Below are 27,704 nucleotides of genomic sequence, written 5' to 3'. Positions count from 1 at the left end.
TCACTGATCTATGTATGTATTGTATCTCTCCAACGAAAGGAAAATGGTTAGAACTGATAAGTCGAATAATTAAAACATCATTGCTTTTTCAAGTTTATGTAGTTGTTTGATGCTTTTATAATATAATATAATATGTATATATGGGCTGCTAAATTTTCATTTTCATTAATTATGAATTTAAGCATTGTGGAGTGAACATTCTATTGTGTTTCGACACAACAAAAGGTATTTATCTCGTCTCCTCGAGTTCGCTTCTCGTTAACCCCTTCCTCGCCAGGAGCTCCCGGCTTACGCTCACGATTTTCAGTTTTAACGAGCGCATTCAGATCGTTAAATCTTTAATCCATCTCGGAAAATAGGGGTGGGTGGGCGCCTTTGTTATTTTTTTTAAACGTATACAATACATATTTTTAATGTACATTGTACATATTCGAAAGTACACGTACACGTAATTAGATTCAGGGTATATTATGTAGAACGCGACACGCAAATCTGATTGGTACTGAAATATGAAGGAAAAAAACATGAAACCTTTCTGTTTCATAACAATGAAAAATATGTAAAATTTTGTTTGTAATATTTGGCTTCGAAGAAAATTACTATTTTGAAGTCTTTGTTACGACACAAAGAACTTTGAACATGTGAGTCGCTTTTTATGAAAGCTAATTAAGTTTGTTTTTTTTTTTTGGTTTATGAGGCATCAAATGTATAATATAATAATATAATAAAATCAACGAAAATTATGTACATATTTCTTACTAAAAAAAGGTTGGATTTTTTTTCATTAAGCTAATAAATGTAGTAAATAGATTAATTAGGTTGAAGTGAGGTGCATTTGAATTAATTAAAGGTTTGTATAAATGTGTTATGTTAAAAGTGAATCTTCTGTTGAATACTAAAATGCTCACTTTAACTAGAGTAGTATAGATGAAATCACAGAAAACAAAATAAATACATACATTGAAAGAGAGATATGATTTTCATAGCTATAGTCGACTTTTCGCATTCGTGCAATGTTTTGTAATATTGAAAGATCGTATAACAATTTCTGTTTTTTTTTTTTTATTATTTCTTATTTAACTATGTATATAATATTATTATTATAATATAATTCAATACAAGGTTGAACAAACATGACGTTGACAATTACTTTTATCTTCTAAAATATATAAATTTCCATTACTATAAAATATATACGTATTTCATAAATAAATTAATAACATCAACAACTTACGTATTTTATATTAAAATTTTATTAATTTAAATATTTCAAAAAACGAAACACGAACTCAAAACTAACAAAAAATAACAGTCAAATTCTACCTACCTCTATACGCACGAAAAATAATGTATTTCATGGCATTATTGTCATAGCATTGATCATGCGTACTAGCGGTTATTTTACACGTGCAAAATGATACGCTATGCCTACAACTATGTATGTATGTGTCTGCGCTCTGACAGGGCTTAATAAAGGTCACTGGTGAGATAGGTAGGTGAATTAAAGTAATGCACGAGGTAGGAAGCGAAGAATGGATAATGCTGGCATTAACATTTGTAGTGAAGCATATTGATAGTAAATTTTTAAAATCGTATTACTTTTTTTCAATCGTAGAAGTAATAATTTAATTCGAGCACGTTTCGAAGAAAAAGAACGCAAAAGCGATCAAGAATTAAGTGCGCCCTTGCTTTGAAATTGATCCATTATTTCAAAGGTTTCTCATAACGGTATCTTTATGAAAGTCAAGGTTTTTCATTTACGTCTTTGAATACTTTATTTCAAGCATTTGTGCTTGCTCTACATTATGATTTATTAAACTGTACTTTTTCTAGAAATAATCATTAACTCTACATTTATTTTTTAATTCTATCAATTCATTATTGATAAACATGTGTATACTACATTTATTTAATATCTTTAGTATTTATTTATTTTTTATGGCATTACAGATTAGCTCCAGTCGTCACTATGGCTAATTTATTACAAGACATTGAAAACTAATAACTAACGAGACATCTAAATACATAACTATTACATACATACACATGTAAATCGAAACAATACCTGACATCTATGGTCAGATATTTCAAACATCGTATAAATACAATTAGTAAAAGTTTTCATATAACACTACGAATTTTTACATTCGATAAACAACCACAGAGACGTCTATGGTGAGAAACCTGAGATATAATATTACAATAATTCAAGGTTTACAACAGAAAATTGTGAAGGAAAAGTCAATTTTACAGGAACCATTTCAATGAAAATCAGAAAAATTGGCAAATTCTGATAAGAAACGATCGACCTCGACAAACCAAGGTTGGCCAACAACGAGACTCTTAGTGGGAATCGAACCCGTGACTTAATGTTAGTAAAAAAAACACTGCTAATTAATAAACATTTGAAAAATACTGCGATACACAAAAACAACATGATCCTTCGTCTTTACATAGCTACAAAAAAATCTCTTGATTGATAAGTTAATTATGCACCGCTTCGACCCGCACCACTTTAGGCCAAATCGATCACTTTGACCCACTCTGATGGCAATTTTTTTTTAATACTAATTGTTTTCGAGCCGCCCAGTCAAAATTCAACGTCGCATTCGTACAAATCCAAATCCATTATAAACATTAATCAGAATAGATTTGGTAATATGAGCCAAGTTCAATTTTCAGTTCCAAAAACCAGTGAATTTCCCAGAACTGTAAAAAAAAATCTCGTAAAAAAAAGCATAAAGTTCTGTCATTATCAAACATGCACCATCTTCTCTACTATTCTCATATACAATTATGTACATATATGTATACTTACCCATTATTACAAGCCTTGTCCAATCTTCTATTGATATATTGCGTCATTAGAACGCAATTGTAACAATGCCACAATTTTTATAGTATGAGATTATTTTTGCTTTGATTGAATATGACAAAACACTAGTGGAAGATAAAAGTCAAAGGAACATGAAATTGAAAGACAGTGAATTATAACTTTATATTCCGTTTCATATTTGAACCACATATATTATGTTATATTTTCTATCCATTGTCATTTTATTATGTCTATAATATGTACATATGTACACCTCTTTATGCAAAAGCCCTACTTCTTCCACTTGCTTATTCTCAGTAGTATCTCATTTCAATATTTCGATAAGTTTACAAACGCAAACTCACTAGGAAACTAATACAATACAAATTTCCCGTGTTTCTCGACACACCCTCGTGTCATCAGATCGAGATACGTACATATTACATATAATATAAATTCGAATTGTAGCTTATCGACCACACCCATTAATTGTCAGGCGTGCTATATACACATGTGTGTATGTATTCTTATTCAATAGTTTCGAATTGAAATCATATCGAGTGTTGCTTCCAGAAGTGGCAATCGTCGGAAGTCTTCCATTAAAATGTTCCTTTGCGGATGACGATTGATTGACGATCGCTCGCTTCGCTTTGGCACTTACTAGTTAGTAGTCGTCTTATTTTCTCACTCTCCCTTTTTACGTGTCAGGGTTTCTCCTGTGCTTCGTTTTCCTTTTTTTTTTCGCTCGACGGAATTTTCAGTTCCCACTTGAAATCGTGTGCAAGTTTATGAATAATTAATGAACCTCGGTTCTATCTCTTCCCTCTCCGCCTGTATAATGAGCGAACTTCGATCGCTCCAAGCCTGAAAGTGATACGTATCGAATTTATTCCGGGACACGGTTCTGGGTACTATGCCCTGAGATGAATGTAGATATGATATATTATATATATATATGTACACTTACATCTCTATATTATATTTTGTATGATTTGTTTTCTAATCTAAAACTACATTGAAAAGGCGTGTAAAGGTACAAACGTATAAATCACACGCGTCTGAGAATTCCGCTGTGAGTGCCATGCCGGTCGATTCGAGTTGAAAAGTACTATCCGAATCGGTCATCATGTGTATACATATGTTACAGTGAAATTATAATTTCACTGATGTTTCACTGAAATCATAACCAGTTACACTTTCACTTGGAAAATCCAGTGAAATCATTTCAAATTACATTTTCAATGGCCCTTATCAGTGAAATTATAATTTTTGACAGTTGGATTATGATAGTGCGTCGCCGACACGCATCGCGCCACCCCCCGTCACAACCCCGCTCCTGTCCATCACCACTCCTCATGGTCCACTATATGTTTCGATTTGGGTTATTTTGATAACGCATTTGTGGGACTGGATGTGGAAGCAAACATATCATAATATCGTAGCAGCTAACACTTATTTACTTGAGTTGGTTTTATTTGTTTAAGGTTAGGTTAAGTTAGGGTTGGCAGTATGTTGTAATTCTATTGTTATATCCTTACTCACTACTTGAGTCAGTGAAATTATAATCTCTCTATTAAATTATAATTTCACTGACAATGTCACTGTATCATATACAAAATATGGTATTAAAGTCATCTTCCTCTCGACCCGGTCATTACTTTGTTCGTTTGTGCTCTAAGTCTTAACATACATATAATATGTATGTAGGAACGGTCTGTTAAATGGTTTTTCTCTTCGCGAAGAGTTAATCTTACATCGTCTTCTAATTTTCGTCGATTAAACTTGTCGATTGTTCCAGGTCTTATTCCTTTTAGTACAGTCGATAAAATTTTACAGTTTCTAATTTTCGTTCAGCTTAATTGAGTGCTTTCATTGAAGAAGATTAACGCTTTGTTATTCTCGCGATTCTCTCTCTTGCCTTTCATTCCATCTGCTGCCTGCATTCTTAATCCGAAAGTCGCCATAATTTGGTAAACTGTGAGGGATTTTGTAATGGTAAATTTATTCATTTCACTTATCCATCCCCTTATCCCGCTCGGGTCGAATTTCAATGCCTCCACTCATCTCAAGTGAGGCTTATGCTTGTCTTCTTTTATGTACTCATCCGCAGAATGAGCACTAGACAGCTAAATTTAGATCTCTTAATATTGTCTTTTTTCGTTTCAAACTCCAAAGCTGCTTGTTAAGATAAAGCTTTGGCAATTGTTTTTCATACATAACACTATATCTGCAAAGGGCTAACAGGTAAACCTGGATAGTTACAAACATCGATAAAAAAATTACAGATCATCATAGAGACATCTAAGGTCAAATTTGACAAAAAGTTTATCGGTCTCCGTGACGAGCCAGAATGTTAAATTACAGAAAACGCATAAAATTAAAGAATAAAATTTCACGCCACTGATGTGTATATATTATATTATTCTTAACTTTTCTTCATCACCACATACATAACTTCTTATTGGGTAAATCCTTATTGGTTATAATTTTGACATGTCTGTAACGGTAAACGGATTTATTGCGCAAGTGGGGAGAAGAAGACGCGATTTTGAAGTTTTAAGATTTGCATAGATTATTTAAATGAAATTAAATTGAAAATAAAATTATGAACCTCACAACTAAAAGGAAATCGTTCCACTGATGGAATTCAATTATTGTTAAAAATTACAAGTATGAAGAGCTCGCTTGTCGTTGGCGTAATTACATATATTAACACTTCGACGTCCGCATCCGACGAAAACAATATTTATTGTTCTCAATTTGGAATTGCGCTTTATCTGCGCCCGCTGGTTCGATTTGGTGATTTTCTCGTTATTTCGTTCCTTATTTATTATCGCAGGCGACATACTTTATTTGACAATAATTCGACGAGCAGTCGTCGAAAATAAAGTTGTTTTCGCAATAAATTTCGAGCAAATTTTCGAAAATCGCAAGCGCGTACGCGTCGTCTCGCACCGAAGCGCAAAATTGCCAATATCGAAAACGTATACGTCGTAAATTACGACGTAATACGTAAATATAATGTTTAACCGTGTCAACTTTGAAGTGTCTTGTGACGTTTCAAAATTCATACATCATCGATATTTTACATATATAATATATATGTATGTGCCTTTTGGTAATGATATATTAATAATATATAATGTAAAGATACATATTATATTCGATCATATCATCAGCTTACGGTGAAAATGTATTAATTTACTTATCTACATATTTTGATATATTTAGTAATCGAGGGAAATTTTTCATACATAATATGTGCATTTTCACAAATTGTTTTAATTTGATATATTCAGATTTGCGGAAAAGTAAAATAAATTTATTACAGGCTACCAGTATTTTTAAATATTGTAAAACGCATAACATTAAATATTTCGAAATGAAGAAAAGTGAACTACGCAACTTTTAAATGTAACAACTGTATGCGTATTTTAATCAAATCCATTTTATAATATTCAAATACATACATGAATGCATTACAAAATGTTATGAAATTACTTATTTTATAATGTTTTTACCTATTATAATACAATTATAAAACTATCCATGGCAACAAATGTGATATCCAGAATGAAATATTATAAACGATAAATTCTGTACATTGATTTATTTTCAGTGTGGAGTTTGAAAAAGATTCTTATCGTGATTTATGGTCATAAAAGCATTCTTACGTGCTTTTTACATACATACTTGAAATAATAGCACGTTTTTAGGACCAAATCATAAACAGTATATATGTAATGTAAGTAGTAACAAAGGCAATTATAGTACACTAGTGGCCTCGGTGCATTCAAATTCGTACTTGTTGTTTATAGCGGTACAAAAAACACGTCCGACCGCGCGCACGCTGTCGTCGGTGGCCACATGTTGTCTCACTCGCTCTACCAGTTTATTTCGCATTTATTCCACGATTTGTAAAACGCGCTCTTATTTCAAATACAAAAAAGTATTAATCGTATCCATAACGAACAAACGAACGGATGTATTTTGGAAAAGATAAAAAAAAAGTATTATTCCAAAATTTAAATTATAAATGTCATATTTTTAAACATATTCCTTTATATGTAAGTATTGAATCATTGCGGAAATCTTTAACAAATTTGTACCTTTACGATTATCCATTTTGTACATTGAATACTCGGAAACGCTCGTCAACTCAACGAAAAAGAAAACCATGAAAATAATAGAAATGATACTAGATTTTCGTGTATCGCATTATCTTGTAAAGATACGTATCGGAAACGATTACAAGCGACGTTTATTTTATTTTCCCGTCGTTATTATTTACGAAATTACCTTCGGCGATCGTATCTCGTGCCGTGTCCGATTTGTCAATTTACGATTATTTTTATATTTTTGTCGAAATCGATATCGCCGAAATGTCTGCGCGAAACGTATCATATCATATTATATTATGATTGTGTCCGGTCGTGCGACTGTTAACGAAACTGTTGTCGCGTGTAATCGATCGCCCGACGAGACCTACACATGTACTTACGTTCAATTATGTCACTTCGAATTACGTACACTTATACTATGATTATTTCTATTATTGTGTATTTCTTATTTGTATGTTATTTGTATTTGAAGATTTCTGTCTTGTATTATATAATATTATTAGATGAAAATCAACTTACACTGCCTGAAATTATATCTATATATTCATATATAAAATTGAATGTCTGCTTGTCTGTCTGTCTGTGTCGTATAGGCTCCTAAACCACTCAACCGATTACGATGGAACTTTCAGGATTTGTTGTATGCATGTCCGGGAAGCTTACTGTGAAAAAAAAACGAGAAAAAACCTCTTAATAATATTCGTAATTACGATTTTACCGACGCGAAAGTTTGAAGCGCCATTGTGTAGTCAAGGAAATGTTTTCGTTGGTAGCCACGTTACCAGTTGGTTTATGACGACACGGCTTTTAAGAGACGTTAGTTGAGCTCCAACCATCAGTTTGAACAGGAACGGGAACGGGAACGGGAATTGCATGCCTTATTCTTGCATTGCAACGTATAACGGGTTCAGCTAGTACATAATAAAATACTTGTGACAGGCCTGAAGAAATTTCATCAGGTGCATTATTAGAATAGAAATTTTTAAATTTATATCCATAAGGAGAAATAACTTCTTAAAACTTAATCGAAGAAAGTAATATTTTATTATATTTTATTTATATTTTTATACCAGGAAGGCGTAACAGATAAACCCAATCCGGCTTGCTGGCCAATTACAAAATAATAATAATAATCATTGAATAAATAGTTAATAATACATCGATAATAAATGTAAATGATATTACGATATACATATAGTTAATAATATATCGATTCCCTAATAATATGAAAAAATAGACATTTCAGCTAATTGATATGAGTGTGTGTGAGTGTGAATGTGAGCGCTGCCAACTAAAAACCATATGATTTCGAAAGAGATTTTGTAACCATGTATTTAAGGTTTGGGTGGGAACGTCAAAAAAAAATCAAAGTTTCTATGAGGATGATGTCGATATCGTTGAAAATTATTTTTTTCCGATTCACGTTAATTTAATAAAAAAAACAAATGAATGTTTATTATTAGTGCAGTCGGGTAAAACCACTAGTAATAAATAACGCAAAATCCCTATAATATCATATTTTGTATTATATTATATTAAAAAACCATTTTCAACTTATGACTAGACAGCGGGCAATATGGTTTTAAGCTGTTATGATCTTCGTAGACAGCCTTTTTTTATTATCCTCTTGCTTTTAGCACTGTTGGAACGTGTATTGCTATTTAAGATTTCTAATGACAGTTTTTTTTGGCATAAAAAATAGTTCACCATTGTTTTATTTCTTAGTAAAACCATGTTTTTTTTGTTCTCTTGCTTTGAACACTAACGGAGCGGTCTATTTTTATTGTTATTTTCAAAAGCATTCGCGTCTAGCCGTCCTTTACTTATGACCAGCCATAGACAGTCGACGGATGCTTTTCGCAAGAAAAAAAATGGTTCACTATTGAAAATTTCTTAAAAAACCATGGTTTTTTTGCTCTCTTGCTTTGAACACTAATAGTATAAGTATAAACAGACTAAATAAAAGCGATTTTTACAAGCTTTTTATTAGCTTCACTTTATTGGTTCAGTGACATTCCTGGCTGACAAAAATTGTGATCTGATTTTGAACCACTTCCACTCTTCAGATCGCTTTGGAATCTTACCGACATACGAGGGTTAGTTCACATTGAAGTTTGCCAATATCTCCGACATGAAACTAGAAGAGTTTAATCATCAACGAACTCATTAAAAATTAGATCGAAATCTTGTATCAGATCGGAGTGACATCAGCTAGCTATCCATACGCCTCTTTCTACCTCATATTTGCAACTTTTTTTACTCTCATTTTTAAAGTATTTACTTTTCAACTTGCACACATCCGGAAAATTCAGCTACAAATTCTATAAAGACCATTTACCAGAATTCTCAAGACATAATGACGGACCTGAACTACACAACCCTACTATTCAACAATGGATTTACCCTTTCAGCATTACCAACTAACCCTCGTTAGGAGAAACAGACCATACAAACAATACTTCACCAAAATATAAACTAGCCTATATAGAACGAGCTTCGCAAAAAAAACACTTTCATAACTACCCCGCCCGGTTCTCATATAAAACCCTCCCCACCCCCCCCACCCCCCTCTCCCACCACTGCCACTTCCAGGAAATTTTGGATGTGATACGCATTCCACCGATATGTCGGATATATAATATAACTATACCCACCCAACCTTAAGTGCCGGGGGTGAAAAAAAAAAGTTTGCCAAACGTATGTATGTGCAGGGGTGGGTTTTTAGAGCTGCGATGTTTACACTGGGGCGTGTCGGCAAATTGACGAAATAGCTACCACATTCTGGGTAAATTTTGTAATGCGATCGACTTCCATGTTGACATGGACTCACAATGAACACCCACTCACCCTCACGACCCTCCCCCACCACAGAACGTTCTCGTTCTGTTGTTACGAAATCCTGTCGGTTTTTTCGCGAACGTACAAGTTTTTTCCTCCACGTTCTTCTGTGTACTTTCTACGTGACCCAGGGGTGGTCCAAGACTTGATGGGATGTCGAATGGTTGGGGTTGTTTGATTTTTTGCTATCTTTTTGTCAATTTGTACATCTTACATATATTTATATTACTAACTAACTTACTGACTATATTACTAACTAACTAACCGAGAGATTCTTTGACAGAATCACTTACGAGTCAAAAACCATACTAACAAACTTATAAAGAGTCTCGGTGATTACAACAAGATGTTTAAAACCCTTCAGGTATAAACACAAACTATCAAAACATCATATGCCTTAGATCGTCGACTTTTCAGAGTCTTTAGTTAAAAATAGTATTATTAGGATTGAAATTACGATATTCTACATGTTTAATGTGACGGGTAGGAAGGAAGTAAAGCAGCAGCCACCAACATGGTCGAATCGGTCCTATGTATAAAATGTATGATGAATATTTATTTAAATTGTAAATAGATACATTATAAGAAAAGTAATAATGCGTATAATAGATAATGATCACTGGATATATTGTTATAGCATAAAAATACTTCGTAACCTATGCAAATTACTGGTTCGTTTGTATAATTCATTATTATGCACTCAATGATATTATTATACTAACGTTGTACCCGATGATATTGTTACGTATACTAAAATGAGAGGTTAGTAAAGAGCCGCCGATTAAGTACAATCGGATTAAGCCGAGGCGCATCCCTGACACCGTGCGACCGTTATAATTGGTTTCGAGGATTATCTGTTAACTAAGTGCAAGTAAGCTAAACAATGGCGTAGTAGCGGCACTCGGTCGTATTCCCGTCCTGAGAGATCTACCCCTTATAAGACGGTACTTAGGCGATATCAAGACATTCTGGACTGAGCACTGCCAATGTGTGTATCTCCTTAATGATCAATAAATGCTGTGACACGGCTTTGGCCTTTTACTTGGATCCTCCAACCACCCCTACCCAACAATATGTTTATGTATCATCGCATAGGTGTTGGCATGTTAAGTTATTAAATAAAAAAAAATCAATTAAATGTGTCGTCGGCCATGCGTTCGATCCGCATGCGGTCAAATTTTTTTCAAATACATTTTAAATATATTAAATTTAATATTAATATTTAATTGTTTAATATGAAAAAAAGGTAAAAACTACCTACATACCTACATGTAAATATATAAAACACCAATAGAAAACTGGTGTTTTATATACATATGTATGTATATATTTATTTTATATTATATAGTTTTATATAAATAATATAAAACACCAATAGAAAAATTAATTAACTGATTATATAATCAAATAAATTTTCAATAGATGGCGGTTAGCCCTCAGAGACTAAGGAAACATTGGTAGCAAACAGTATATATAGAAGTTTTCTTCTTTTGTTATTATATTCGTATTATATATATGATACCTCTTGTTGGCAGTGGCTTAGCTGTGACATACATATGTACGTCAAATCGAAACGACTATTATAGTACGGCGAGCGTTATCTCAGACAGACAGACAGACACGCATAATAGCGATATTATATATTATTATATTATATTATATGAGCCGTTATATTATATACAAATTACAGCATGTAATTCAGTTTTATTATAACGTATACATATTGTACATATATGTACATATTATAAAATTTACATTAAGTTAATTTATAGTAAGTTTGGTGGTTGCGTTAATGCTGACCACCTAGAAGTTTATTTCATATAAATGTATTTGAATATTCATTTGTTTCTTTATTAAATTGACTGTCACGAACAAACGAACGTATATACTAAGTCTCTTTCGAAATTATATGTATACCAGAATCACCCCCGGCGCCTGCGTCCCCGGCGCCCTCGCCCCCAGCGCCTGCGCCCCCGCGCCTTCGCCCTCGGGGACTTCGAATCCTTTGAATCGAAAAAAATCGAATCGACGCCTATGAATCGAAAAAAATTTTTTGTCTACGAAACAACCAACCAAGGTTACATATATGCAAAGTCTCTTTCGAAATTATATATTAGATATATGTATGTATATACAAGTTTAATTCCATAAGTGTTGCTCAGGGGCAACCCGTAATGGCATCATAATATGAAATGAAAATGATGTATATTGTGTGTAGTATACACTTGAACTCTTATATGTACATATGTACATAGTAGCTAATCCCTATAATTTCAATGCAATTAGTCTTCGCCAATTTCAACAAAGCTTGTTAGCTTGACCAACCCTGACGCAGCCAACGTTCCATCAGTGAACGACAACCGGTGGTCGGGGGGTAGTCATGAATGTTTTTCAACCCCTTTCCCACCCACTACGCATTGTATGGCGAGTTTCCACCTCACAAGACGTTTTCTCGCCTGAGCCTTTTTGTCCTCGCGACATGTACACGAGCGGGTACCTGAATTTTTATTCAACGTTGCGCATAAGCGTGTCCTTTTTCCGAAATCAATTTTCGCATTACTTACAATGGCTACATACACGCCTTACATTACATATGTACATATGTACATTCGCATGTAAGAGGCTGGATCTTCGAGATGCGTGTTTTATTATCGGAAAGGTCGAACAAGCCGTACAATATCTGTATGAATGTATGAATATCTTTCAATACAAGTACCCTGAACAGGCTGAAGGCATACATACATATTCTATTTATATATAAGTACACACATATGAGACTGAAATATTGTGATATTGTATCGTTAGTGTGTTATACCGATGTACTAATAAGATATTGTCTATTTTTATTGCGCGAGGAATGAGTGGGTTTCTGAATGGTTTTAGTATTGTTTGTTCGCTAGCTTGCTGAAGATTAATGTCGGTCGGTAAATTGACTTTATAACTTTTTGATCTGAATTTGTTCGCTCTTAAGTGGATGTAGTTTAATTTGATTAATCTAATTCGAGAGTTAGCCTGTTTGACGCTTTTAATGGATTAAGCTTCATTTTGTTCGTTCAGAAACGCTGTCGGATTATTTATTATTTGACTTAAAATTTTAAGTATCTGGAAAACGGCATTTGTAAATAATCTCACGGTTGAAGCTTTAATCCTAAAATTAAATTTAAAATGGTGAAGACAGGTCGAAATGGAAAAGTTCCTTCTAAGAATATTTTTATTTTATTTTATTTCACACACACAGGAGTGCCTTACAGGTAAACCCACTGCCGCTTCCTGGCCACAAAAATTGTACATTTGAAACAAGTATTATACTAAGTAAATACATATGAATTAAAATGCACAGAGACATCTATGGTTACATTTATAAATTTGCAGCATTTTATACAATTCAGCGAAATTCGAGATTGCTGACCACTCGATATTTTCGAAAAAATAGGTAAGGTTGCCAATTTGTTGGAACCGTTTTAATGAAAATTTGATAAATTGGCAAACTCTGATAGGAAACGATCGACCTGGATTCACAAGTCCAAGATTCGACCGGCAGAAACCAGTGGGATTTGAAACCCGTAACCACTTAGTTCAAGGCATTGTATGCTATCCATTAGTACTATGCTGGTAGTTTTGAGTAAATGAATAATTCATATGAAGATTTTTCATCTTCTCCTATGTGTTTCTGGACTTAATGAATATATGTGATGGAAATTTGTAATATTCTACAGACAAGATCTGTCTGTCCTTTCTCTTGAACCTTGCCCTGTTCATGGGCAAGGACTAGGAGTTTACGTGCCGACTTGACTTTGCACGTAATTGTTTGGAAATAGTCATCACATATGTACATATGTATGTATGTATGTACACATAAATAATTATTGAATGTGGTTTCTCATCACGAAGACGTATTTAATAAAACTATTGAGTTTTGTATTGTATTATATTACATCCTTTCCTAGTAAGTATTTCCTCCCCTCGAAAAAAGTTTCCGTCAATGTTTCCAATATATGATATAGTTAAAGTTTTTTAACTTTTTATAGGGATGTAGAATGAGAAATTTTAAAAATTACATCCCCAAATCAAATTACAATTATTTTTTTTTATTATGTATTGTCTCAAAATTTATTACTAAGTTTTGGGTCGTTTCAATTAATTATTTTAGCAATAAAAAGCAGTTAATTGCCAAATAAATTTAATTGAGTTGAATATTTTTATTTAAGCATTATTTTACGTATTTTGTTTTTTTTTTTGTAATTGAATGATATTTTTAACAGTTAGTAAATACTCTTTTTAAACAGAAAAGATAATTAATTCAACATATACACAAGTATTACGAAAATTTGCATTTAATAGCATTCATTAGTCAATCCCTAAAAATATATGTAAATTAATGGCTTGAAACTAATTTTAAAATGATTTAATTACTACATATGTAAATAACGGCCTATACCTAATATGTACATACATACATATTCATACGTGTACATATATGTAGTTGTCTATTATTTAGTCTTTGCAACATGTTATTATTATTAGAGCAGGCTTTTCCAAACTGTATTTCCAAACTAAACGCGAAGAAAAATATTAATGTTATAATATTTAATGCAAAAGGTAAATTTGCATCATTTGACAAGAAATCACAATTTTAATCTTAAATGTAAATATAATATAGTATGTTTTGGACAATATTTTGAAAATATTTCTACTGATGATTTATATCATCATTTACAGCCATTCGCCATCACTTCTAGATGACGACCTCTCCAACACACTTCCATTCGTTTCAGTTTTGGAAAAACTCTCATCCATCTCATTTCACACATTTTTTTAAATTCCATCCGTCATGTTATGAACGGCAAAACTTACAGTATAACTAAAAGATTTTTTTGATTGCAAAATATTCAAGGTATTCCATTATATTTCAAGATTTTTTTAGTGCCCCTTCATCGAAAAAGTTTGTAAAACTATAGCAGTGGTCGGCAACCTACTGCCCGCGGGTAATTTAATAAAAATAGTAAATATTGTTTTAACCAAATATTTAAAAAAACATTAAAATAAATTTTTTTACCAAGTCTTTGCAAAGGTTGCCGACCGCTGCCCTATATTAATGGAACAAATTGAATTCATTAATTCATGAAACGAAACTTTCTCCAGTCCCGAATAACAATAAATTAATTTATAATCGAAAGCATTCCAATCTAAAATATTCGTATTTAGCGACCCGGAGAGCTTATTAATTTAATTATAATTGATAATACCTTGCTTTTAAAGCAATTATATGATATACTAGTGGTTTTACCCGGATTCGCTCGGTATTTGTAATTGTTTCATTTCATTTCCATTAATAGTCACTAGTTATTATATAAATATTTTAAAATAAAAATCAATCAACTTCAACTCTCTACATTTATCATTCGTATTGTAATAAAACATGTGAACAGCAAATTACGTACATTGCGCATTTTTCTCTTGGTGAAATTGAATAAGTTTCTTCATCTAATTTTGTCATTTCTTTTTTACTAAAAAAACCCTTATTGGTTCTCCCGTCGTTTACGACGCATTAGCGTGACCCATTTACGGCAAAGGTTGGGCCACACTGCTGCAACGATCTATGCGATAAGCGTGTAACGAACTTTCAACACGAACGCCGGGTACTTTTATTATTTCCGGAAATTTTCGCCTCAATTTTTGTTTTTTTCCTCGTCAATTATATATTCGACCGAAGGACATTCGCATTTATTATTGGGCGTGTACAAATATAAGAGATGATTCGAGGATATGTTATACATCAGGGTTTCCCAAACTTTTTGTGCAATGGAACACTTCGCAAACCTAGTACAAATTAAAAAAATGTTACTAAAACACATATTTAATACTAAATATTTTTAAATATAAAACTATAATATAATGCTAACATAAAAATATGAATAAATAAAGCACTTGAGGGCTGGATACCCGAAACCTTAATTTTGTTGCCGTTCCTTTCTTCGATATATATATTGAGTGAATGCGACAGTTGTGCCTCGACCAGATAATACCTATTTTAAATCGACGAAATCGAGGTTTCGTATTCTCCAGTTTTCTCCTCCGAAACTAAACCAATTTTAAAAGAAATTTCATCATCGGTATTAGAAAGATATTTTCTATGTTTGTGTCTTCGTATTTTTTTAAAAATCAACCGTTAAATTAGCATGCTGGACTCTTTTCGTGGGTGTAAAAACGAGGCGATTTTATAGATGTTTGGTGACTCCTAGCTGCTATAAAAAAAACCTAATTAAAAAAATAAAAATAAAATAGAAACATGCCTATGGTGAATATCCATAGCATATCAAAAAATAATTTCTCTAGTGCCATAATTGAGGAAGGGAGAAGTGTAATACGTTTGTATGGACAAGGCGCTGGTGTCCAGCCCTCTTAATGACTTTGATGATTTTGAGTCCATGAATTGCATATCTTCTTGATATCAGGCACAATATTGCTAAGTTGCATTCTAATATACATACATATATGTAGTGTGGCGTCGAGCCTGTTCCTGCACTTTGACTTCGTTGCAGCATAATAAGAAAATCCCACTTCGCATAAATAGGTTGTAGAAAATGGAAGTGAAACAATAATAGCATGTTTTGAAAAATTGGGGTACTCTTCTGACGAACTCACACAGACATCATTTAAAGGTTGATCTTAATATTTTTGTTTCAAATGAGAGTCACTAATTAAATCAATTAGATTTTCACAGTCACTTGCGCTTAAGCCTACTGGCTTAGCTTTCACGGAAAATTGATTCCGAACCCAGGAATTGTCCTTACTAGTTTTCGGAAAATATTGCAAACGAGTTGTCTTCAAGTTATGTAGATGTTCTTTGGAAACTTCTTCATCTATGTACTTTTACTGATACTACTTTTACTGATAAATTAAATTTAAACATCAGGGGAAATTGATCATCACTCGCCTTTCAATATGAAGTAGAGGATACTTAAATGTGTTGCAATTTACCTATATAAAAGCTATTCAAATTGTCGCGGAACACCTATTCAGGTTCAGCGGAACATTGGTTTGGGTAACCCTGCAGTATACATAATACATGCATACTATTACTTTGGGGGATACATCGAATGATATACGAATCGGACCACCTCTACGTGAAGATTGCATTCGAAGTATATTTATTTTTGTTATTAGATGTTTACGATGCAATTTGCAGTACCTTCACGCCAGTACTTGGATAGCAATAAAGACCCAGAGAACGAACCAGCGTTCCAAGATAACGTGAAAGATCCAACTTGCAATAATTCAACCTTCCGTGTAAATTCCCCATAATATACATACATACATACATATGTATTCATACTAAAGCCTTTCAAATATCTTCAGACGAATGTATCATATTAAAATCGTACATATTGCATTGCATTTAAAAGCTGGCTGTCAACCTTGTATCCGCCATCAACTACTATGGTCTCTATATAGTCGTTTCATCATATATAAAATGTAATAAAACTTCTTATTTTATTTTATTTCAATCAAACATTCAATCAATTGAGTCGCTAAAAAGTGACGATGCAATACGATCAATACAAGCATTTATATGTACAATGCGAATTCATACAAACATCATCCACAGTGACATCTATGCAGAAGTTTTTACAGCATTTTATTATACAAATTGGCAAACCTCAAGATGCTGAATTGGAAAGGAGATGCCAAATTACAGAAACCGTTTCAATGAAAATCAGAAAAATTGACAAACTCTGATAGGAAACAATCGACCTGGAGTTTCAAACCAAGGTCTGGCCAGCAGCTATTAGTGGGAATCGAACCGTGACCAATATGCTCGAAAGCATAATATGCTAACCACTAGTCCACACTTATATTTACATATTTAATATATTTTAAAGATAGCAAGTGCTAGAATTAATCCAAGTGTTGATTTTTTGGTCAATCAATGTATGGAATTAGTTAAAATTCAAATTATATATACCTATATTGGATTCCGTTCTGAAATGGTTTGTTTTATTAAGGGTAATTCTAATTGGGGGGCGGTTTGGTTTTTGGACAATTTATCACGGCGATCAATTGTGGTGATAAACTAAATGTACATAGTTGGTAAATAACAAGAAAATATATATTCGTATCATCATAATTTACAACCATTCACCATCCACTGCTGGTTGAAGGCCTTTCCAACACGCTTCCATTCGTCTCAGTTTCGGGAAATTTTCATCCATCATATACTATACATTTTTTTTTAATTCATCCACCCATCTTGCACCTTTCTCTCGGATACTATTCGAGCACTTCTTTTTTCCATTTTTCTAACATTACAGAATAATTCTGCACCACCAAGATAAACAAATTGAAACCCCTATTAACCCACCTACTTAGCGCCTATTGATTCGTATCTCAAACCATTGCGTCATGTGTAGACAAAATCTACGAGCGATTATAGTCTTGATAGGTTGTATAACTTGTTGGAAGATGCATCGTAATGGAGGAAGTAAAATGTAATATTTGAGGACCCGATTTAGATTTATAAAATATAAAATAATAAGGTATTATAAAAAATATCTTAAGCACGTATATCTGAGATTAAATAAAAAAAAAACAATATCCATATTGTATAGCGTACGTTTTAAACTCGACTCTTTTTGCGTATTATTTTTATTTTTGTAATTTTAATTTTAATTTCGCACCGTGACAAATTACATGTAATTTTTTTAACAATGTCGGCGACAGGAGAAATGAGCACATTGTGAAAATTCTCGGCTTTGTTATCTCGCGTGTTTGTTTTGTTTTTGCTGCTGCTGTTATTTAGATAAGGCGAAAAGCGTTGTGCAGACATGATAAACGCGCATAACAATCGTATAAATATTACACCAACGAATATAATTAAATAAATAGATGTAAGCGCCGTATAAATAACCCATTTATACGATTTTAATAATTTCTATAATGGAGCATTATCACATGCTATCACGTAATTTATAATACAATATTTAATATACAAGATACAAAGATATTTTTCACCTCGAACATGCACTATTATATGTATTTCAATTATTATTCTTCTTTATCTTTGTGCAATATTGGGTAAGGTTAGTTCATACGTTTCGTATACATATGTACTTTCTAAATACATATGTATGTTATAGTCGATCCGATGTAACGTTAGAAATACGAGAACCGTGATGCTGTCGCATTCGTGCATTTTATTGTAGCATTTTTAAGACGTAAAAAATATCTATTTTTTAATTACATATATAATATTATCGTATATATAATAGCGCTATTATATGTGTCTGCGATAACGCTCACGTCACAATATGTACGAATATTATAGCGAAAAATCAAGAAAAAACTTTTATATATCCTGTTTGCTACCAATGTTTCCTCTAGTTACAATATAATTCAGTGCAAGTTTTTCTGTTCATACATGACGTTGAAAATTACTTTTATCGTCTAAAAAATATAAATTTCCATTAATATAAAATATATACGTATTCCATAAATAAATTAATAATATCAACAACTTATGTATCTTATATTGAAATTTTATTAATGTAAATATTTCAAAATACGAAACACGAACTCAAAACTAACAACAAATCAAAGTCAAATTCTACAGATCGCTTCACGCCCGAAGAATGTTGTATTTATTGACCGAAATTCAATGCGAAACTGAAACGAAATGTAATTGACCATCGCGGATTGAGTGGGGGGGGGGGTGAATTTTAAAATGTTACATCTTTTTCATGCAAAAATACTACTTTGAAAGGATTCTGAAAGTACTACATACCTACATATATAAAGTTCTGTCATAATCAAACATGCACCATCTTCTATTCTCCATCCATGCACTATTCTCATATACAATTATGTACATATGTATACTTACCCATTTTATTACAAGCCTTGTCCAATCTTCTACTGATATATTGCGTCTTAAGAACGCAATTGTAACAATGCCACAATTTGTATAGTATGAGATTACTTTTGCTTTGATTGAATATGACAAAACACTAGTGGAAGATAAAAGTCAAAGGAACATGCAATTGAAAGACAGCTAATCTGAAGTGAATTATTACTTTATATTCCGTTTCATATATGAACCACATATAAGAACGCGTTATATTTTCTATACATTGTCATTTTATTGTGTATAATATGTACATATGTACACCTCTTTATGCAAAGCCCTACTTATTACACTTGCTTATTCTCAGTAGTATATCATTTCAATGTTTCGATAATTCTACATGCAGTATGGATATTCTGATGTAGGTACTTTCTTTGGGATTTTTAAAACTTTGTACGCTCTTCGTCAAAGTTGTTATGAAACTTGCGTTCCCAAGTCAAAAAATTTCAAACAATACATACATTGAGCATTTTCATACGTCCACTTTTTCAATTTTATAACTTTACTTTTACACTCTGGAATTCTATTTTATATCGCAGTTACAGTTTGACCCAAATATTGAACAAATAGAGAAGCGTCACTTCTGCAAAAAGTTTCATTTCCCAGTGCAATCTCTCGTTATCCGGAAAAGTCTCCGTTGAACACAAATAAAAAAATTGGGACCAAAAGTTCGATCTAGTATTATCTCCACTCGAAATAAATTCATTAGTGCAAGATGGCTGATATTTCATTCGAAACAGTAAATAAACGTGGTTTGATTTGATCGTTTCTCCGATATGTACCTTCATTAAAGGTTAGAACAAAATATACCTTTACCTCATTAAGATCCGAAACTAAAGGATCTAACTCTAAATTAAACATATTCTTTGAGATATCCCAAGAGTCTTCTTCTTCCTCTTCCCAAGAATCATGTTCCTCACCCACCTCGTACATACATAGTACATATATCCCGTATCAATTTATCGTCCTTATATCTAAAAGTTTTCACTCCAAAAACTGGGTATATATATATGTAGAATCATGGGTCAAACTCGGAATAGAGGAGTTGTGGCTTTTGAATGAAATCGTGGAAACTACAAATTGAATTACTAATTTAGACTGACTCACCAATACCCAATTTATGCATATCTAATACTAAGTGCTTTCTATCTTTTAATTTTTATCATCTTTAAATCAAATTGAGGAGAGGTCTGATATTTGACAAATCCGTTTCGCCAATAGTTCGGATAATACCAGTTAGCTCAAGCTGGCAACTGCACGTACATAAATAGCAGTACGAAAAATATTACATCTGTCTGTCTGAGATAACGCTCGCTGCACGTACGTACATATGTATGTACTACGTATGAATGTACGTCATAGCTAAACCACTGCCAAAACGTATATACAATACAATAACAAAAGAAAAAAACGTCTATATATACTATTGTTTACCAATAGTTCTGCTTGGCAAAGAATTTACCGCCATCTATTGAAAATTTATTTAATTAAATAATTTATTTTCTATTGGTGTTTTATATTTTTTACGGTAGATTATTAACCTTTTTACATACCTCCTTTACGTTTCACTTACGATTACAATTCAGGAAAAAGTTGGCCTCTTATCCGATCGTTTTCATACTTTGCCACATTGCTCATTTTGGTCATCAATATAAGTAAATGGATCCTCCGCCATTACGATAGAGATAAAATATCGTTTAAGAAGCTTTTCAAATCTGCCCGGCGAGATACTCGGTGACGTTTACCGTTGACGTTTGTTTATTAGTTTTAAACATAGATGGCGATAGAAAAAAGAATTATTGGTGGTTTTATTCAAAATAATAATTTTATATACAAATTATAAAAGAGGTATGTTTTTAAAAAACTTTTTTTTTTTCATATTAAACAATTAAATATATTTAAAAGATATTTGAAAAAAATTCGACCACGTGGGAATCGAACACATGACCAACGAAACATTTCTTTTCATTTTTTTATTTAATAACTTAATATGCCAACAGTCTAGGGATCCGAATATACGAATACCTTTTATACGAACTTATTTTTTTTTATTTTCAATCTACAGCACATTTAGTTCTACATTTTTGATGTTACGTATAATGATTCTCTTAAAATTTTAATAATATCTTGAACTTCTTAAAACTACAAATAAATAATTTAAAGCTACTATTCGGAATTAGAATATTTACGATCCTTAGCCAACACCCATGCAATGACATTACAACACTAGTTAGTTATAAATAAAACGAACGAATACACTTGCCCGGCGTCGCCCGGGTGTTTTTGTATGGTAGTCCTTTGATTTCGGACTACGAGGCCTTCTATAAGCCATCTACGGTCTAAGCTAAAAAATATAGTATGTATTGATTGTGGGAGTATGTCAGAGTCGGAGTGGGAGTCGTGTTTTTGTTAACGACTCCACAGGCATGCCACATAAACTGCCGCTATTTTTATTATTTCTTACGAATTGTTTCCTCACGTAATATGCACGCGTCACGTTGACACAAACGTGAGATGTATGACAATAATGTCACTTGCCAGAAACGGAGGTCGCATCTGTCAAGGGTGATGTCCTTTCGATACGATCGACTCCTACTATGTAGACTGTACTTCTGCTAATCATAATCCAATATGCAGAGAAAGTATACCCACCGTTCGAACTATTTTGGTCTGGCACGCGAACAATATAATCCATTAGAGCTGTCGTAATGTAATTTATATGTATAATGTATGATATGTTGGATTAAAATCAAATTTGAGCAATACGTTCGCATACGCAATTAACTACCGGCAAAACTTCGAGGCTGTTTCCAATGAAGCATTATAAACGAGCCGTGACCCATATGGAGCAGTGTGCTCCGTCAATACTGACTGAAGTTGACCCTCGACATAGACCAGTTTGCTCATTTTTCACTGAAAATGTATCATATTAGATGTGTGAAGCGACTCAAGTCGGGATCTACTTACATACATACATGTTTAAGAAGTCGCAATACATAAAAGTATTGTTCGATTGGTCATTCCTCGCCTTCAACCGTTCACAAATTCTGATGATATTATTTATTTTTTACATATATATACCAGGAAGGCCTTACAGGAAACCCTAATGCGCCTTCCTGGCCAATTACAAACATTGCAGCATTTTTTTTATTATTATAAAAGTCACTGAATTACTCAGATACTGAAAAACTCGCGAATTAACGAGACATCTATGAATTGTACATAAATTTTATTGTACATTAATCAATCTCAAATAGTGTTGACATAGTAGGTAGGAAGGATATTTAGCCAATTTTACCGGGAACCGTTTCAACAATGAAATCAGAGAAAATTGGCAAACTCTGATAGGAAACGATCGACCAACGATCGATAGAAAAATTCTTTTCAATCGAGTTCAGCTAATGGGATCGAACCCGGCGCCTCTCGACGCTAAGCAGAAGCTTAACGACCGAGCTATGCTGCTGGCTATGTATTTTAAATTTATTATATATGCATGTATGTATTTTAAGTTGTAATATATTCCAACTGGAGTTTTAGGTCATTCATATTCGATTACAATCCAATACACCTTCAACAATGTGCGCCCGTTGTAATATAAAAGTTGAGTTTTGACAGCTCTGATGTTATTACGAATGCTTTAGAATTCCATAATTGCTGGGTATTGCGAATAAAGGTAATGAGTATCGTATTACGATAACTCTAAGTATGTGTTCAAAATAAAAATGTGACTTTCCAACTCAATTTACTAATCGAGTGACGGTTTCACAAAAACCTAACCTCTCCATCCTATCTAGTACCAACTTATAGTTGAACTGTATTTTCAGTTGTAATATATTTTGACCAGTTGGAATGTAATTGGCCATATGAGTCAACTTACGCGAGTGAGACGGAATATATTACAACTGAAAATACACTTCAACTATAACAGCAGTTGGTACCAGGTTAGATGGAATATGTGCAACTGGAAGATGCACTTCAACTGTAACATGTACACAAACTCGTATACATAGTACAGGTTACTAGTTTTTATTTAACCAGCAACATAGATCAGTGTTTAGCATATAATGGTATCGATTGCGTGGTCACGGGTACTATCCTGACTTTGTTACTGGTTATGTGACTCCAAGGTCGATTGTTTTCTTTCAGATTTGCCAATCTGCATTAATTTGCATCAATTTATCTGATTTCATTAACAACGGCTTCAGAAAATTGGCAATCCTGTCCTTTTCCTCGCAAAATTCTCATCTCATAATTTTTTGATATCTAAAAATACTGCGAAAATGTATTCATAGATGTCTGTCGTTGATTAATACTTATGTACAATGTTGATCATAGATGTCGTGTTAATAAAAATGGGTGTATACTTGTGTAAATAAATAATGTATTTATTTGGTCACAAACTTTGTTTGATTTTAACAGAAAATAGATCATCAGTAAGTTATATATTATTGCTTACTTGCTGTGAGCATTTCATTTACCGGTAAATGATTAATAATTTGTCCCGTTACCGGTTTAACGGTTTTTGTCGGTAAATGAAAAAATACGTGGATTTGATAACTGTGTGTGGTTACTTTTCCTAAAATCATTTACTTAAATAGATTTTAGGAAAAATAAATGTGCATTGATCAGGTTAATGAGGTGAATTATGTCATGTAAATACATCAAGTTTATTCGTGAAAATTAATTGAAACAACCGTCTGTTATAACTAATTGAAACAACTATAATTCGCCATTTGCATCAATTTTAATGCAATATCATACAATCATATATCTGCATGTGTACTTTATTCGCGATGAAATATTTGCCGATGGTCAAATATTTTCCGAATTACCGGTAAACCGGCAATGTAATCCGTACTGATTGGTTGACCTTGCTATTGTCTGTACTTAAGCGGTTCACTGACCGTTCTATATAATATACTATTATCACAAAATTTTCGTAAAAGATACTGATCATTTATTGAAAAAAACGTACCATTTTGATTTTGAAATACTTTTCATTATTACTTAATTATGTTCACAATACATCTTATATCTATTTTAATAGCTACCGATCTACAGATCATTTTCTATATTACACTTTTAATTTAATTTTGTTAGTATTCATAGTATCGTATTATTCCAATGCTAATGTACAGCATAATAGGAAAAAGAGTTCAAAAACTTATTTACAATTCTTATAAATGCTCATAATACATCTAATGCATAATATTAATTAGAGACTCTCTAAAGTCGACGATCTAAAGCAAAACTTACCATTTAAATTTTTGCTTTCGTCGAGAATCTGAAACAACAAACTACTTTTCATTTTTATAATTCATTTATTATTTAAGTTAATTATGAAAAATTTAACCACATATGAACAGACTCAGACAAGCCGTACCGCAAAACTACATACATAGATACATATATATATATATTTAGCACTTTGGGCTTAAAGCAGGTCTATATAACACATATATATGCATAAATTTGTATATGTGCATATTATTAATTACCTGCTAATACAGATGGGTCGAGTGTCGAAGCGTAAAATCAAAAAACCGTTCAAAAACTCATGCCATTATTTTTTCGAATAAATTTTTTCACTTCTATCAGGGACCTAGACCTTTCATTCACAAGCAGACCAGTCTACCGACTCAGCTATCGTTGCGGCTTTCCTCTATACTCTGTTTCTGCATACAAACCACAGTACGTCCGTCTCTGTCTTATCTGCTTGCGTGAAAAAACAAACTGTAGAAATCCAATTGTTGACTCCTACCCAGCAGGAGGCATCAATGGAATTTAAACGCCTGCCGCACACAATACTCTCTCAGAGTCGCTTTGTTCCGGAACAAATGCTGTGACTGTTCGTATTGTGGGTGGCGGACACTAAGAGCCTGTTAGTGGAATGAATGCAACAGTGACGTCTAGCGGCACCCCCTCTTTTAGGGACTAGGGCAGTATTTCAGAAAGCTTGTACTAAATGTTTCTTATGTTTCTTTTTGCAGCACGATGCCGTCAGACAGCATGGACGACATAGAGCTGAAGAACATTCAGCTCCAGTTGCCGATGGCTCGTTGCTTGGGAGGAGGAGGTGCTCCTGTTCCAGAAGAGCGCGTGCAAACAGATCGTGGACTTCTGCTTGTAGCCGTTCAGGGCTCCAGGTCCAAGCCCGCCATCATCACCTATCATGACCTGGGTCTCAACTGTGAGTCGCACACCCACCCACACATTCATCTCTGGAATAACGTCCTGCACTACAAACGTCTTTTTATTAGTAGGGAACCACTATGGTGTGTCGAAAGTAGGTCGTGTGTGTGTATGTAACATGCGACGTTTGTCCAATTAGAACGAATAACATAGTCGCTTAATGGATTGCCTGCCATCATTGTCTACATAGTGTTCCAGTAGTCACATACAGTGTGACAACATTTTGATCACTATTTTGCATACAAACATAAATCTTTCAGTATGAAGTCTGACTTACATAGATCTATTATAAATGGTACTTGCTCTAAGAATAATAAGATATCGTTTTATAAATTGTGATACGTATGTATAATATTTAAACATTTTTTTTACAAGTCACTCTCTGCTTCACTCTCTGGTCTGACAACATATGTATATTATATCCTACATTGTTCCGATAGTTGTGAAACTTTGCCATTTTGCGCGGTTTGGTCAACAATAGATATTCAAATCAATTCCGCCAATACGACGGTGAAAAATAATCGTCATAGACGCGTTTAAAAAATACAACAATTTCGACCATCTTGACGTTTTATGGTAAATAGTCTCCCGTTTTGTCGGATTTTAATTGGTGAGAACACTATTAACTGTTGGCCAAATCTTGGTTTGTGACTCCAGGTCGATCGTTTCCTTTCAGAGTTTGTCAATACTTCTGATTTACATTCAAACGGTTTCTGTAAATTGGCATCTCCTTTCCAATCTCTCTTGCAAATTTCAAGTTATTCTGCGTCTTGGGGTTCACCAATTTCTGTATATATTTGATGGAGAATGTCACTGTGGATGTTGCTTGTATGAAAGCGCATTATATAAAAATGCTTGTATTGATTTTATTATTGTATTGTATCTGTATCAGTACAATCCTCGCTTTGAAGCGATCTGTAAAGGCGAGTGTACATGTTCGATTGAAATAAATAAAAATTAAATTAAATACATAGTTGCGATTCTTGAGCATCTTGAACGCCAGAATGCTGCATAAAGTCCAGTGCATACAAAAAAATATGGAACGCTGTATGCTTAACATAACGATGAAAGATAGAAAACGGAATACGTGAGCTAGAAGCAGTGGCGGCTCGTGCATAGGAATTGCGGCGCTGCGGCACACCCAGAAAAATTACAAAAAAATCGCATTTACAGCTTGTATTTAGATATATTTGACATACTCATTAATAATGATTATGTCAAATATCTAATCATTATTATTTAAATTAAATTCACAAGTTGTAAATGTATACAAATGTGATTTTTTTGTATTTTTTCTGGGGGTGCTGCAGCGCCGCAGTTCCTATGCACGAGCCGCCACTGGCTAGAAGTATGACAAAGGTGACTTAAATCCGGGTCTAGAAGCTAGAAAAACGGACGATAGATTGATGAAAGCAGTTCTTGAATGGTTCCTAAGATGTACAAGGGTACAAGGAAGGGCACAGAGGAGATGGGTTTATGAAATCAGATGTGTAGGATGATATGGATGAGAATTGCTCAAAACAGAGACGAATGGAATCGTTTTTTGGAAAGGCTTTCTTCCTGCAGTGTCGCCCGTTCCCTTCAAACCCGCGACAGATCGATTTTAATGTCTGTAAAACTGAAACTACTTTTGAAATCATCGGATTGATTCGCACTTCTTTTTTGTTTCGGAAGAACAGATGCGTCGAATCTCTCGAAATTGCGATTTTACGTCGAGACTTCGTCGTAAAGTTAACCCTCTAAGTTACGCATTAATTAGAACAACCGTCGTAAAATTTCAAACGGGACTTTTTACGGCGACAGAAGAGGAGAGAAAGTAAAAAAAAATAAATAGGGA

General features: G+C 33.2%; 1 protein-coding gene across 1 annotated transcript in view; it reads left to right on the top strand.

Moving 5' to 3' along the window:
* MESK2 (misexpression suppressor of KSR 2) overlaps positions 1-27,704 on the top strand; it is a 125,919-nt gene that overhangs the window by 52,135 nt on the left and 46,080 nt on the right. Inside the window, exon 3 of the mRNA XM_077446076.1 lies at positions 25,666-25,865. Within this exon, the coding sequence (XP_077302202.1) occupies positions 25,666-25,865 (200 nt within the window). The remainder of the gene's footprint in view (positions 1-25,665; positions 25,866-27,704) is intronic.

The sequence above is a fragment of the Arctopsyche grandis genome, chromosome 2 (assembly GCF_051622035.1).
Source record: "Arctopsyche grandis isolate Sample6627 chromosome 2, ASM5162203v2, whole genome shotgun sequence".
Taxonomy (NCBI): Eukaryota; Metazoa; Arthropoda; class Insecta; order Trichoptera; family Hydropsychidae; genus Arctopsyche; species Arctopsyche grandis.
This window is presented reverse-complemented; position numbering and strand designations above follow the sequence as displayed.